This window comes from Crotalus tigris, unplaced genomic scaffold (genome assembly GCF_016545835.1).
Source record: "Crotalus tigris isolate CLP2741 ecotype Arizona unplaced genomic scaffold, ASM1654583v1 scf7180000017929.1507224028:355905, whole genome shotgun sequence".
Taxonomy (NCBI): Eukaryota; Metazoa; Chordata; class Lepidosauria; order Squamata; family Viperidae; genus Crotalus; species Crotalus tigris.
Window position 1 is genome coordinate 135,882 of NW_024096724.1, and position 14,411 is coordinate 150,292.

General features: G+C 43.1%; 1 protein-coding gene across 2 annotated transcripts in view; it reads left to right on the forward strand.

Moving 5' to 3' along the window:
• The window catches only part of SLC14A1 (solute carrier family 14 member 1 (Kidd blood group)), a 53,843-nt gene that overhangs the window by 21,675 nt on the left and 17,757 nt on the right, over positions 1-14,411 (forward strand). For both annotated transcript variants that reach the window (XM_039344536.1, XM_039344534.1), the window contains one exon: positions 2,463-2,655. In XM_039344536.1, coding sequence (XP_039200470.1) covers positions 2,463-2,655 — 193 coding nt within the window. The remainder of the gene's footprint in view (positions 1-2,462; positions 2,656-14,411) is intronic.

Genomic DNA, 14,411 nt, shown 5'->3' on the forward strand with positions numbered 1-14,411 from the left:
GCTGAGCCATGCTGGCTCAGGAATTCTGGGAGTTGAAGTCCATCAGTCATAAAAGAGCCAAGGTTGCCTGATATAGGTCTCCTGCTTAAGTGGGGGGCTGGACTAGAAGACCTCCAAGGTCCCTTCCAGCTCTATTCTATTTTAATGTCCTCAAGCAAGAACAAACAAAGGCCAGTTGCCTTTTGAAAAAAAACAGCTTTGGGACTTGCTTGCTTTAGGAACTATAGTGGCAATGAGGAAGACCATTGTTATTCCAAGGAATTCAGTGACATGTTTTGATTTCTTCTTCATATGGAGAAAAGTCTATCAATTTAGAGCTCACTCACAGCTGGGCTGCTTGCATTTGCTTGCTGAAGAAAAGAGAAGGGGAGGCTGAAATCGTCACGTACCTTCAAAGCATTTTTTGCGGTGAAAGTCTCGGACTTCCAGTTCCTATCCCAGAATCATGGATAAAAAAGATTCTTCTTTTCCTGGAGTTTCTGAAGTTTGATGTAGTTCAGTGGTGAAAAAAGTAAGGCAGGAAAAAGCAAATAGATACAGGTGTAGAAAGAAAAATCAGGTCCGGTTCCAAGCCGGGAGAAAGATGCTGAAAAATGAAATGGAGGCTAGCTGCTTAGGAAAGGAAGTCTATTGATGAGCAGAACCAACCACAGCAGGCAGTTCTGGGACAGCCGAGGTGGCGCAGCAGTTATAGTGCAGTTCTGCAGGCCACTTTAACTGACTGTGTTCAGCAGGTCAGCGGTTCAAATCTCACCGGCTCAAGGTTGACTCAGCCTTCCGTCCTTCCGGGGTAGGTAAAATGAGGACCCAGATTGTTGGGGGCAATGTAAATATATATATACATTGCTTACTGGTGTACACCGCTTAGAGAGTGCTTGCGCTTAAAGCGGTATATAAGTCTCATAAATACATAAATAAAATAAATAAATAAATAAAATGGAGTTGAGAGTAGGTGGGTTTTTATACATTCTTTGGGGCTTTGTGTTTGAATGCCTCTTCCTTCTGAAATGTACTTTGACCTGTGCTTGATTGTGCCCTTTTAGTATTCTAACTATTGTTGCCTGACTCCCACTGTGGCTGGGAGGTCATGCCCTGTCCTTGGAGCTGGGTGGGGAATGTAGATTTTAGGAGTCTTTGTTTTTCTAATCCCATCAGCTCCAGCCTCCTGTGGGAGCTGTGTCTAAAGCAGTGGTTCTCAACCTGTGGGTCGGGACCTCATTTGGGGTCGAACGACCATTTCACGGGGGTCGCCAAACAACGTAGTCCGCCATTTTTTTTCCCCTTTTCCTTAGCTGTGCTACTCCCTTTTATTCTATTGGCTTTTGAAAGCCAATAGAATAGACTCTCTTGAATAGAGTCTAATTCTATTGGCTTTCCAAAGCCCATAGGAATGGTCCAAGCTATCTCTGCCCTGCTGAGCCCACCAAAAGTCCCATTCTGCAAACGGTGCTGCACCAGTTGAGTAGTCCTCGACTTACGATCGGTTGAGTAGTCCTCGACTTACGACCGGTTGGGGGTCGTGGCATTAAAAAGGTTGAGAACCACTGGTCTAAAGGAATTTTGCAGCTGCCAAAAAAGCCAACACAGTGCTACGCTGCATTAACAGAAGGATAGAATCCAGTTCACGTGAAGTGTTAATATCACTTTACAAGGCCTTGGTAAGGCCACACTTGGAATCCTGCATCCAGTTTTGGTCACCACGATGTAAAAAAGATGTTGAGACCCTAGAAACAGTGCAGAGGAGAGCAACAAAGATGATCAGGGACCTGGGGGCTAAAGCATAGGATGAAACGGTTGAGGAGCACCAGGTAGGTAAGTCTATCTATCAAACAGATGGATTGGGGAGACATGACAGCTGTCTCCCAATACTTGAGGGAAAAAGGGGTCAACTTATTCTCTAAAGCACCAAAGGGCAGGACAAGAAGTAATGGGTGGAAGCTTGTTAAAGAGAGAGATCCAGTCTGGAAGTAAGGACAAATTTCTTGATGGCGAGAACAAGTAATCAGCAGAATGACTTATCTCTGAAAGTTGAAGGTGCTCCATCATTGGAGCTTTGCAAAAAATAAACCAGATAACCATTTTCCTGGGATGAAATAAGGTCTCCTGCCTTGAGCAAGAATTGGATTAGAACAGGGGTCCCCAATCCCTGGTCTGTGGACTAGTACTGGGCCACGGCATGCCAGCCACCGGTCCACACAAACCAGCAAAGCCCCACCCACGGGATGCAAGCAGCACACAAAACCACATGCCCTCCGGTCCGCGGAAAAACCTCTCTCCACGGAACCGGTCCCTGATGCCCAAAAGGATGGGGACCTCTCAACTAGAAGTCTTCTGAAGTCTCTCCCAATCCTCTGCTTCTATGTTCTATGTTCTAAAAAGCCACAATGTTGGTAAAGTGTGTAGCAAAAATGACCATATACTTTCGGCAATGATCTGCAATCGTTCCTGTTCTTCTTTTTCAGCCCTATCTTTACCAGCGCTTTAGCCTCGCTCTTCAGCAAATGGGACCTTCCCGTTTTCACGCTGCCTTTCAATTTGGCCCTGAGCCTGTTTCTTGGGGCCACCGGTCACTATAATCCTTTCTTCCCTACGACGCTGATAGAACCGACCACCTTTTTGCCCAACAACTCTTGGTCTGACGTTCAAGTGACTATGGTAAGATGATACCAACCACGTACCCCTTTGTTGTGTGCTCTTTGATGTTGGGAGAGGGGGATCTCTAAAGGAAGAAGCTTCACACATGTGTGTGGATAACACGTGTGCGTTGAGCTGGATGGTCTGGTTGCTGCGATGCCTCCCTTACCGGCATTGTGTGAAAAGCTGGCTTTGTAATATGAGCCAGTCGTGTGCTGCAGCTGCCAAAAAAGCCAACACAGTGCTAGGCTACCTTAACAGAGGGACAGAATCAAGATCACATGAAGGGTTAATACCACTTTACGACTTGATAAGGCCACACTTGCAATACTTCATCCAGTTTTGGTCACCACGATGTAAAAAAAGATGTTGAGACTCTAGAAAGAGTGCAGAGAAGAGCAACAAAGATGATTAGGGGACTGGAGGTTAAAGCATACAAGGAACGGTTGCTGGAATTGGGTATGTCCAGTTTAATGAAGAGAAGGACAAGGGGGGACATGATAGCAGCCTTCCAGTATCTCAGGGACTGCCCCGAAGAAGAGGGAGTCAACCTATTTTCCAAAGCTCCTGAAGGCAGGACAAGAAGCAACAGATGGAAACTGACCAAGGAGAGAAGCAACCTAGAACTAAGGAGAAACTTCCTGACAGTGAGAACAATTAACCAGTGGAACCACCTGTCTCCAGAAGTGGTGAATGCTTCAACACTGGAAGTTTTTAAGAAGAGATGGACAAACACTTGTCCGAAATGGTATAGGGTTTCCTGCCTGAGAAGGGGGTTGGATTAGATGGCCTCCAAGATCCCTTCCAACTATTATTATTATTATGGATCATCGCACAGTCAGCCAGATGTTCAGACTCGATTTGGCATTTTGTCTACCTATTGAGTCCTTACCCAGGACCTGGGATAGGCAGATATGAATGTTTGATGGTATTACAGGTATTGTCACAGGATGGAAGCAGTTCCTAGTAAGGCCGCCTTTTGCAATTGACTAATAGCGAATTTGTCAATGCCGATGATGGTGTTCAAGTGGTGCTCCAGTTGTTTTGGGATTGCACCCAAGGAGCCTATTACTATTGGTACTACCCTTGCTTGCTTTTGCCACAGTCTTTCTATTTCTATTTGTAGGTCTTTGTATTTTGTTATCTTCTCCAGTTCTTTCTCTTCTATTCTGCTATCTCCAGGCACTGCCACGTCCACTATCCAGACTTTTTTGTCTTTCTTATCGACAATTGTTAAGTCTGGGGTGTTATGTTGCAGGTGCTTGTCTGTTTGAATTCTGAAGTCCCAGAGCAGTTTAATTTTATCATTTTCTATGACTTTCTCTATTTTATGATCCCACCAGTTTTTGCTTACAGGCAAATGATATTTTTTGCAGATCTTCCAATGCACCATTGTTGCTACTTTGTCATGCCGCTGCTTGTAATCAGTCTGTGCAATCTTCTTGCAACAGCTTACCAAGTGGTCCACTGTTTCTTCAGCTTCTTTGCATAGGCGGCACTTACTGTCTGTTGCTGTCTTCTCAATTTTGACTTTGTATGCATTTGTCCTTAAGGCTTGGTCTTGTGCAGCCAGAATTAGTCCCTCGGTCTCTTTCTTCAATTTTCCTGCTCTTAGCCATTGCCAGGTTTTATTATTATCTGCTTTCCCAGCTATTTTTTTAATGTATTGGCCATGTAGTGCTTTGTCTTCCCATGCCTCTATTCTGTTCTTCATTTGGTCTTTCTTGTAGGCCAGTTTGGTCTCTCCAGTAGTTAGTAAGCCTTCCTGATATACTAATTTCAGTGCATCTTCATCATTGTTCTTCAGATATTCTTCCAAAGCCATTTTTTCTTCTTCAACCATCTGATGTACTTGTAGCATTCCACGCCCACCTATTTGCCTTGGTAGATAAAGTCTATCAATGTCACTGCGTGGATGAAGGGCATGATTCATTGTCATTATTTTTCTGGTCTGCCTATCCATTGCTTTTAGTTCTGCTTGAGTCCAGTCCACTATTCCAGCTGTGTACCTAATGACTGGGATTGCCCAGGTGTTGATTGCCTTTATGGTATTTCCTCCATTGAGTTTGGATTTTAAGATCTTCTTCACTCTCTTGATGTATTCACCTCTAATCTTTTTCTTGACTTCAGTGTGCTTGATGTTGTCAGCTTGAAGGATACCCAAGTATTTGTAGTACTCTTCCTCATCCAGACTCTTAATGTTATTTTCGTGGGGCATCTTGATTCCTTCAGTTTTCACTATTTTTCCTTGTTTGATAGTAAGTGTGGCACATTTGTCCAAGCCAAACTCCATTACAATATCTTGGCTATATATACGGACAGTGTTGAGCAGCGATTCTATTTCAGATGATGTTTTTCCATACAGCTTCAGATCATCCATGTAAAGGAGGTGGGATAGTCTGGCAGATGTTTTTGATGTTTGATAGCCATGTCCTGAGTTATTCAGTATTGTTGACAGAGGAAACAGTGCAATAACAAATAGTAATGGTGATAATGAATCTCCTTGAAATATTCCTCTCTTGATATTAACCTCTCCCAGTCTCTCACCATTGATCTGCAACTGTGTCTTCCATTGTGCCATCGATCTTTGCACAAATTTTCTGATGTTTCTACTGACTCCTGTTATTTCTAGGCACTTTATTATCCAATCATGTGGCAGAGAGTCAAATGCCTTTTTGTAGTCAATCCATGCCACATTCAGGTTGGTCTTCCTTCTCTTGCAGTTTTCCAAGATCATTTTGTCTATTAGGAGTTGATCTTTTGTTCCTCTGCTATTGGGGCGGTTTCCTTTCTGCTCAGGTGGAAAGAGATTGTTTTCAACTAGATGCTGTTGTACTGCATCAGCTACCACACCAGTTAGTAATTTGAAAGTTGTTGGTAAGCAGGTAATTGGCCTGTAGTTACCTGGTGTTGCCCCTTTTGCTGGATTTTTCATTATTAGGTAGGTTTTCCCAGTTGTTAGCCACTTTTCAATTTCTCCTCCTTGTAGTATATTGTTGAACTGCTTGGCAATGAGTGGGTGTATAACAGTTAGATGTTTCAACCAAAACCCATGCAGTTCATCTTCACCTGGTGCTGACCAATTTTTGATTTTCTTTGCTCTTTTTTCTACCATTTTTGTTGTTATTACTAGTTCTTTCATTTCAACTTCTGTTTTATTTGCCTCCACCTCTTTTAACCAAGCCGCATCCTTGTTGTATTTCTTTGGGTTATCCCATATCTGCTTCCAGAACTGCACTGTTTCTTCCTTGTCAGGTACTGACTGATTCCTTGCAGTTTCTCCATTGATGGATTGGTAGAAACGTTTCTGATTGGATTGAAATTGGAGGTTCTGCCTATAGTTTGCAATTCGAGCTTCATATCTACTGATTTTCCTGGCTATAGCTGTTATTTGTTTCTTTATTATTTCCAGTGCTTCCTTGATCTTCCTTGTTTCTAAGTGGTATTTCTTGATTAGGTATTCTTTGGTCTTCTTGTTCTTCAGCTTCTTTTCTTTCATCTGTTCTAGCTTGCTTGCATGTGATCTTAACTTGCTGATCTTATTTTCTAGTCTAATTTTTTGTGGTGCACTGTTTGTTTGTTTTTCTTCTTTGTTGATTTTGCATCCCAGGTATTCAGTTATAACTGCAGCTGTGCTGTACATTAGTTGGTTTGTTTCTTGCAGTGAATTGGTGCTTATACTTGATATTGCAGTATTTGCATCTTTTAATGCTTGTGCTAGCTGTTTCTTTGGAACAAGCTTCAATGCAGGCAGCCTTATTCTGTTGTTTTTGTGCTGTTCTAGATGCTCAGTTATTCTTTGTTTCAATTCTTTTATTTCTTTAGTTAGAGGGTTTTGTTCTTCCTGAGGAAGAGGTGCCTGGTTTCCAAATGAGAACAGTTGTATATCTCTGCTGGATTCCTTCACTGCCAACTCCCCCTGGTTTGCCTCTACATTCTGAATTACTTCTGGTAAGGCTTTGATTTCTTTGCCCTGGGTAAACCTTTGCAGTTCGTCCAATTCTGTTTCTGTAAATACTTTATTTCGTGTTATAAATCGGCGTTGATCTGCTAGTCTCTGTTCTGTTATTTCTGATTCTGGATGTTGTTCTTTCCAGAATTGGTGCATTCGTTTTAGATATCCTCGTCTTGTTGGACTTGATCTGTAGTAACAGATCATTATTTCTTTGTTTTCCATCACTGTGTATCTGCGACGGGTAAACACCTTTTCTTCCAGTAGTTCTGCAGCTGCTGGCCCTGGTTGCTCAGCCAACAGTCCTGAGTCCTGTAACCCATTTTTCACCAGATATCCAGGAACTCCGATATCTAGCGCGGACCTTGTTAACCCGGGCGACGTCCGAGCCGGTATGGCATTCTGCAATTTACGTCTCACCATATTTTTTATGGGAGAGACACTCTTTGTCTGACTCCTCTGATGAGACCTGTCCAGTATGGTTGAACCTCTGGCATAGCTCTCATCTTTCTCAGAGTACACAAGCCCCACAACCACGTCAAGGTAGTGCCTCACTACTATTATTATTATTATTATTATTATTATTATTATTATTATTATTATTATTATTATTATTATTATTATTATTATAGAATGGGTGCAACATTTGGGGGCAACATTTTGTGGGAAGAATCCAGAGAAAGAAATATTTTGGGAAATATTAAAAAGGCAGAATATTATATTTCCCCAAAGGATTTTAAAGGCAGAAACCAACTCACCCCCTCCCAAGTCTCTCTGCCCCAGACAGAAACCAGGTCTGCAGAAATGCAGATGTGATAATCTTGTCAGAAAGATTGGAGTCAGGAGGCTGGGATTAGAAAGATGTAGATCCCTAGGATCAACAATCCCTCACACCAAAAAATCCAACACTCATCAGCCATAGCCCCAGGGAAGCAGGATATGACCTTTGGGACATAATGGGATTAACCCACCACCATCAGAATACCAGAAAGGCAGACTCAAACTCAGGTCAAAGTTCATGCCGCAGGAACAACTCCAAACAAAAGCCCAAGAAGGTATAAAAACCCACTCCCTACATGTGCTCACCCCCTCTTTTCTTCCAGAGCCATCTTTGTGTCTGGCTCTTCTCTCCAATAAACTGCAACTTTCTTTCTAAAGCAGTCGCCATGTTGTTTATTCCCGGCTTGGACTGGAACCTGATGAAGATTTTTCTTTCAACAATTTGAAATCTGTGTTATTTTAAAATGCTGTATACTTTCCTTAGGCATTCTATACAATATCTAGGTATTATGCAGAAGGGCGAGAACTAATTAGGCCACATATGAAAAGACAGTCATGAATAGGTTTAGGATTGGGGTTGGGGTTAGGTTTTGGATTAGGGTTAGAATTTTGGATTAAAGCCAGGCCTGTGCTGCTTTCTGCAGCACAAGGACTCTAAACTCAACCTCCTCTTGACAACTTGACAACTCTTGACACCACATTGGATGACCAACAGCAAGCTGAATTGACTTGCTTAAATGATGATGAATGCACTGTTGGAAGACATGAAGGACCAGATATGGGACAATTGTAACAGAATATAACAGAATAACAGTGCTGGAAGGGACCTTGGAGGTCTTCTAGTCCAACCTCCTGCTCAGGCAGGAAACCCTATACCATTTCAGACAAATGGCTGTCCAGTCTCTTCTTAAAAACTTCCAGTGTTGGAGCCTTCACCGCTTCTGGAGGCAGGTTGTTCCACTGGTTAATTCTTCTCACTGTCAGGAAGTTTCTCCTTAGTTCTAGATTGCTTCTCTCCTTGATTAGTTTTCATCCGTTGCTTCTTGTCCTGCCTTCAGGGGCTTTGGAGAATAGCTTGACTCCCTCTTCTTTGGAGGGAGATATTGGAAGGCTGCTATCATGTCCCCCCTCGTCCTTCTTTTCATTAAACTAGACATACCCAATTCCAACAACAGTTCCTTATGGGTTTTTGCCTCCAGTCGCCTAATCATCTTTGTTGCTCTTCTCTGTACTCTTTCTGGAGTCTCAACATCTTTTTTACATCATGGTGACCCAAACTGGACGCCGTATTCCAAGTGTGGCCTTGTAAAGCCGTCTTAACCCTTCACGTGAACTTGATTCTATCCCTTTGTTAATGCAGCCCAGCACTGTGTTGGCTTTTTTGGCAGCTGCAGCACAGGGCTGGCTCCTATTTAAGGGATTGTCCACTAGGACTCTGAGATCCCTCTCACAGTTACTACTTCAGTATCACTGAAGGCATGAAGTCAGTAGAAGATGTGATTCTTCGTTACAGTTGTTGTTCTCAGGATGGGATGAATTTAGTGTGTGGTAAAAGGCAAATTATGATGCTTATCGCCTATCCAGCAGCAGTCCAGCCCACTTGAAGCCAAATAAACATAGGAGTCACCAAATAGCTGTGTCATGAAAATAGTTTTTCCTGCACTTTAATCCACAAAAAAGTTGTTTGTTATTCATGACAACATCAAAACCATGGAACAATATATTGGAAACCTGCCTCTCTCTCGGCTAGGTTAGGAAATATTATGATAGCACTTGAGTTTTATAGATGGTGTAAACCGCCTAGAACCATATCAACCGAATTGGGCATAATTAAGATGTTATAACATTATATATATATATAATGGTCTACTTCTGACTTCTAAGAATTGTGGAAACTTTGAACTCTTGGGGAAAACCACAATAACAGCCCAACCTGACTGGATAAAAGACTGAAAGTCACCAACATCTGGCTACCTATTCAATCTTGTTTGGTTTTTTTTTTAATTTGAATTTATAAGTGTCTCTAGACCAAAAGCTTGGTCACCTTCTCCCTTTGGACCATTGATTATATGTATTTATTTTTATTGGATTGTAAAACGGTTGCATTGTATTTTCGAAGAGCTGCATGACCAGCTATCTCCAAACAGCCCTGGGTGTCTCACAACAATAAAAATATCAAAACGATAAAAACATAAAAGGCTAAAACTCAGTGCCCTGATCAATCTCCCAGGGTAGAGTAGAGTAGAGTAGAATAGAACAGAACAGAACAGAACAGAATAGAATAGAACAGAACAGAATAGAATAATGATAAAAATAGAAAATAGAATAGAATAGAATAAAAATAGAATAGAATAGAGATAAGAATAGAATAGAATAGAGATAAGAATAGAATAGAGTAGAACAGAATAGAATAGAATCATGATAAAAATAGAAAATAGAATAGAATAGAATAGAATAACAGAGTTGGAAGGGACCTTGGAGGTCATCTAGTCCAGCCCCCTGCTCAAGCAGGAGAACCTATACCAGTGATGGCGAACCTTTTAGAGACTGAGTGCCCAAACTGCAACCCAAAACCCACTTATTTATCGCCAGGTGCCAGGTGGGTGTGGCCCACTGGGTGGGCGTGGCTGTGGTGGTCATGGCAGATTGGGTGGGTGTGGCCAAGGTGGGCATGGTTACAATGTTGTTCATGGGGAGGGGCGCCTGTGGACAGGGTTGGGGGAGATCCAGGGGGTCTCTGGCAGGTGGGGCGGTGGGCAGGAGGCTCGTCCTGTAGGGTGAGACGAGGCAGGGTGGGGGTGCCATTGCCATGGGGCAAGGCAGGGGCCACGGAAGCTGCTGCCTGACACCATCGGCCCCCGCACAAACAGGCCAGTGAGCGCATGGGGATGGACAGTGTCTTGTCAGCAGCCACAGCCTGCCGGCCCCTCGACCGGCGCACTCTGGTGTTGTGGTTCCGGCTAATGAAACATTCCAAAGAACTTCCAGGCATTGATTTTCCTAAAAGTCTTTTATTGTTACAAAATGTCGGCACAGGCACAACGGAGGGATGCTAGGATCTAAGTTCTCTTCCTCTGAGCAGCTAAATTATCAGCATGTTCCCTCCCTAAATTAGCCGGCATATCTCACATTATCCAAATTAGTGTGAAGGTCAAATGTTTTCTTCCTCTTTCTTTCCCGGGCTTTACCCCCAACCTCCCTTCTGCTCTGTATTAACCCCATATTTACCAGACAATTCTGCATATTGTCAAAAGCAAGAATATACAATATTTGCAGCGTTGACATCTGGGGCTCTGCTCAAAGAAGCCACCTCTGAGCTGGACAGATGGCCGACAGCTGAGGAGGCGATGCAGTGGGCCATGCCCGGGAAAAGGAGAGCATGCAAGGCCAGGAGGGATGGGACCGGGGGGAGGGAAACCAGCCATGCTGGGATGCATCCGGCCACGTGGGACTTCAGCGAGTTAGCGGGCGGCTGGTTGAAGAGGGACAGTTGCCATCTCTGGGGCATGGCGCGCTTGCCCACAGAGAGGGCTCTGAGTGCCGTCTCTGGCGCGCATGCCATAAGTTCGCCACCACTGACCTATACCATCTCAGACAGGTGAATGTCTAGTCTCTTCTTGAAAATTTCCAGTCCACGATTTCTGGAGGCAAGCTGTTCCACTGGTCGATTGTCCTCACCGTTAGGAAGTTTCTCCTTAGTTCCAGGTTGCTTCTCTCTTTGGTCAGTTTCCAACCATTGTTTCTCGTCCTGCCCTCATTATTATTATTATTATTATTATTATTATTATTATTATTATTATTATAAGAGGGAGTCAAGCTATACTCCAAAGCGCCGGAAGGCAGGACAAGAAGCAACGGATGGAAACTAATCAAGGAGAGAAGCCACCTAGAACTAAGGAGAAACTTCCCGAGAGTGAGAACAATTAACCAGTGGAACAACCTGCCTCCAGAAGCAGTGAATGCTCCAACACTGGACGTTTTTAAGAAGAGACTGGACAGCCATTTGTCTGAAATGGTATAGGATTTCCTGCCTGAGCAGGGGGTTGGACTAGATGACCTCCAAGGTCCCTTCCAGTTCTATTCTATTCTATTCTTTTCTATTCTATTCTATTCTATTCTATTCTAATTAACCAGTGGAACAACCTGCCTCCAGAAGCTGTGAATGCTCCAACACTAGAAGTTTTTAAGAAGGAACTGGACAGCCATTTGCCTGAAATGATATAGGGTTTCCTTCCTGAGCAGGAGGTTGGACTAGATGACCTCCAAGGTCCCTTCCAACATCATCATCATGATTATTATGATTATTATGATTATTATGGCTTAAGCATCTTGGGTGAACCTGGTTTCTGAGTACTGGACAAATTGCTAGAATAAAACATTAAATAAACTAAGCATAAGGCTAGACTGACACTTCATGAAAAGGCATGGTTTGCTTGCAAATAGGAACTCAGGTTTATAACCCTTCAGATTCCCTCTTTGATTCATGTTGCAAAAAGATTATAATATCTCTAGAGTTATTTTTCTCAACCTCAATGCATTTAAGATGCATGGACTGCAAATCCCAGAATCCTCCAGCCAGCAGTGCTGGCTGGGAGATTTAGGGAATTGAAGTCCACACATCTTAAAGGCGTCAAGAGTTGGAAAAAACGCTGTTCTAAACTGTCACATCTGAAGTTGTGGTTCCATATACTCATCCTTCACCATGCCAAAATACCTCTTGGGTGTGTTGTTGTTGCTCTCTTGGCCGTTACACAATTCCAGTGTGGATTATGTTATTTATGGGCTTGGTCACCAGCCAGTAACTGTTCATTCCTCCCTATTTCATTTTGATTATACCTGAAAACGTGTTGTCGGTTGTTTTTCCAGCTGGGAGAAAAAGGAGCAGCGGTTTGCAAATCACAAGAAGTTATATCCCACCATAAAAAAATAAAAATAAATAAAAAGCTACAGCTAAAAACCAGAAGGAGACTGCTAGCCCTTCTTCTAATCCACACATTTTATTTAAAGTAAACTGTGCGGGGGGGGGGTTCGTTGCTGTTCCCAAATGCTTCTGCTTTTTAATATATTTTTTTTAATTGGAAAAAGTGCTAGCAGGATGTTGATTTATTGTTACTAAAGATTTACACCTGCCTTTTTGAATGTTTTACGCCTTGAGAACAACAAATGTCTGAGATATATAAGGAAAATGAGCTAGAATAAAAGTCACTAAATTAAGTGTAAGATTATATGTATATATTTTATTTTATTTTATTTATGAGACTTATATACTGCTTTAAGTGCAAGCACTCTCTAAGTGGTGTACACCAGTAAGCAATGTATATATATATTTACATTGCCCCCAACAATCTGGGTCCTCATTTTACCTACCCCGGAAGGATGGAAGGCTGAGTCAACCTTGAGCCGGTGAGATTTGAACCGCTGACCTGCTGAACACAGTCAGCGCTGACCTGCTGAACACAGTCAGCTAAAGTATATATGCATATATATAATATATGCAGGTCTTGGCGTATTTGGGTCTTTTCCCATGTAAGATTGAGAGTATCTTGGCGACGTTTCGACGAGGTCCCACTCATCATCTTCAGGCTGGGATCTGTAGGTGGCTTGGTTGGCTGTGTTGGAGTTATTGTTTGTGGATTGTTTGGCTGTTTCATAACACCCTGAGTAGTTGAGATGCTGGCTGTGTGCCCATTAGTCTTTTGTGCTGTAACGACCTGGATAATGGGTTGTGTGATGACATCCTGAGATCTAGTGTAGTGATATCCTGAGTTCACTAGATCTCAGGATGTCATCACACAACCCATTACCCAGGTCGTTACAACACAAAAGACTAATGGGCACACAGCCAGCACCTCAACTACTCAGGATGTTATGAAACAGCCAAACAACCCACAAACAATATCTCCAACACAGCCAACTAATCCACCTACAGCAACTAAGCCAGCACTCCACACACACATACACTAATATATATAGAGAGAGACGGCAGCTCCAATCACACTTTGCTCACACAAGCACAAATCTGAAGACCCCAGCCTGAAGATGACGAGTGGGACCTCGTCGAAACGTCACCAAGATACTCTCAATCTTACACGGGAAAAGACCCAAATACAACAAGACCTGCATACCTATACCCGTGAAAATGTACAATATATATATATATATATATATATATATATATATTGGAAAATTTGCATAAAAATATGACTCCTGGGCATGTCTATGGTACAAATAAAATACGAACACCAGGAGAGTATAAATATAAAAATATACTTTACTAAAAGCTGCCAAGCTTTCGTTTGGAAACTCCAAACATCATCAGGGCTAAGGAGCCAGTAAACAATGATGACTTAAATGGGTTTTGCTATTGAAAGAGGCGTGGTATTCCAACAAAGATGCGGTTAATCGTCACATTGACTTACATCCAGCTCAACAAGCATTGAGGAAATGGGATTTTAAACACCATGCCAATTATTATAAGCGGCCTGAACAATGCTTGCACAGCTGTAAACGTGACGGGATACCTGGCCTCCATCCTGAACAGATAGATGGAACTTTGTCTAACCCTCTACACTCCAGGGACACCCCCGTCTCGCCCGATCAACACCAATACCACTCTAATGAACGTCTGAGGAGGCTACCACTGTCAAACACACGTAATCATCCACTGATGGAAGACCTCCCCCTTCCCCAATATCATCATGATAGACCCCCACCCCCAGAACTTAACAACAACTGTGGAGAGTGTGGAAGATCCAGCATGAGGAGCCTGCAGCCTGACGCTGTGGGTAGAGGGGAGAAGAAGAACGAAAGCATGGCTCGATTGCCTAGGCATAGGGTGAAAGGGAGAGACACGGAATTCTGCCTGGATTCCCTGCAGACAAGGAATACCCCCACCAACAATACAGCCCCCTCCCGGGACGAACACTTTGAAGTCCCCCCCAAAGACGAGCACAGAAGAGGGGAGTGAGAACGCAGGGAATCAGAATGCAGAGATCTGGAGACCTGGTGTCCGCCTGAATACCGTTCCTAACAGCAATGGGGAAGA